Source organism: Capsicum annuum, unplaced genomic scaffold (genome assembly GCF_002878395.1).
Source record: "Capsicum annuum cultivar UCD-10X-F1 unplaced genomic scaffold, UCD10Xv1.1 ctg58018, whole genome shotgun sequence".
Lineage (NCBI taxonomy): Eukaryota > Viridiplantae > Streptophyta > Magnoliopsida > Solanales > Solanaceae > Capsicum > Capsicum annuum.
Genome location: NW_025866586.1, coordinates 1 through 1,472, shown reverse-complemented (window position 1 = coordinate 1,472; position 1,472 = coordinate 1). Strand labels below are relative to the sequence as shown.

Genomic DNA, 1,472 nt, shown 5'->3' with positions numbered 1-1,472 from the left:
CTTTTAAGCACTTTACTTTAGGCTTAAAAAGTACAAAAAAAAAAAAAAAAAAAAAAAAAAAAAAAAAAATTAAAAAAATTTTAACTTTTGGCTTTTAGCTTTACGGCACTTGAAAAAAGCCTATCCAAACACCCCCGACTTGAACTCTTGATTTAAAGTTGGTCTGATTGGTCATACTCCCGAACTACATTATGTGGACCCTAGGGAAATCTTGAAGGACAGAGATAGTGGATGTTTCAAGGATTTTTCATAGTTCCAAACTGAAATTGTGGTGATCTTTTAAGACAGCTCCTTTTTTTTTCTTTTTTTTTCTTTTGAGATAACTAATAAGTAAAGAAGTCAGTGCAGAGGGAAACACTGCTGTATCTTTGTTCTTTCTTGTTTCTAGATAGTTCATTTGATCAAAAGACAATAATACTAAAACTTTTTTTAAAGAAAGTATAACAAGAAGCTTTTTTTCTACTTTGTCGAGTCTGTTCGTATTCATGACTTTATTGGCTGATCAGAGATTGGCTACATATGCTAAGAGGTTTATAACTGGCTGGTTGTTAAAAAGTTAAAGTTTTTAGTAGTCTGGCATCGTGTATCTTACAATTCTATCTAGGGTCTGTCCTAAGAGTGTTATGGGAGTATGGAATACTAGCCCCTTTTTATTTATATTTCTTTGAAAAAACTTTGCCTTTCACTAGAAAACCATCACACCTCTATTGTTCTCAAGTAGGAAAGCTGAATAACTAGATTTTCCTGTTGATGTGCGAGTTGGCACTTCTGTGATCTTTCATGAGTAACTTCAGTATCTGTAAGTCTTACCAGTGAAAATTCATGCTACACTCATGCTGCAGATACTTGAAAAGGGGAGTTAATGATCATGGAAGAGTGGCAAATGATGTTGAAACTGAACAAATTGTGCTTGATGAAGAAGCTGGCTCATGCAAAGGAAAAATGAGCTCTGTTGTTCAAATGAGGGGCTCAATTCCTCTTTTCTGGTCACAAGAAGCTTCAAGATTCAGCCCAAAGCCAGATATAATCTGTAAGAGCAACTAAATTCATCTACCTGGTTGTTGCTAGAAAATTTAAGTTGGAGTCATGTTATGATTGGAATGAGCTTGCTTGTCTGTTTTCTGATACAAGTACAAAGATATGATCCTACTTATGAAGCAACCAGATTGCATTTTGAAGATCTTGCAAGGAGATATGGAAACCCAATAATCATACTTAATCTGATCAAGGTTTGTGCAAAAATGAATTTGTGGTCTCCAGAAAATTCACATTGTGTTTGCTGTTTAAGTTTATTAAACTAACTTTGGTTTGTCCACCTCTTGCGCACTATTTTCTTCGAATGGTGCTAGTCTTTGAATTCCAGCATCAAATATTTGTCTTTCGATATTTTCTTTAAATTTTGTGATTTATGAATTCAATGACTGAAGACAGTTGAGAAAAGGCCACGAGAAATGATGCTTAGACGCGAGTTT

At 34.3% G+C, this 1,472-nt stretch overlaps 1 protein-coding gene across 1 annotated transcript; it reads left to right on the top strand.

The window, feature by feature from the left end:
* The first annotated feature begins 170 nt into the window (after window positions 1–170).
* On the top strand, window positions 171–1,472 carry LOC124893355 (phosphatidylinositol-3-phosphatase SAC1-like). The gene is made up of 3 exons (XM_047404382.1): window positions 171–1,030; window positions 1,132–1,229; window positions 1,432–1,472. Exons 1-3 carry the CDS (start codon window positions 823–825, stop codon window positions 1,453–1,455), a joined length of 330 nt encoding a protein of 109 aa, XP_047260338.1. The 5' UTR covers window positions 171–822; the 3' UTR covers window positions 1,456–1,472.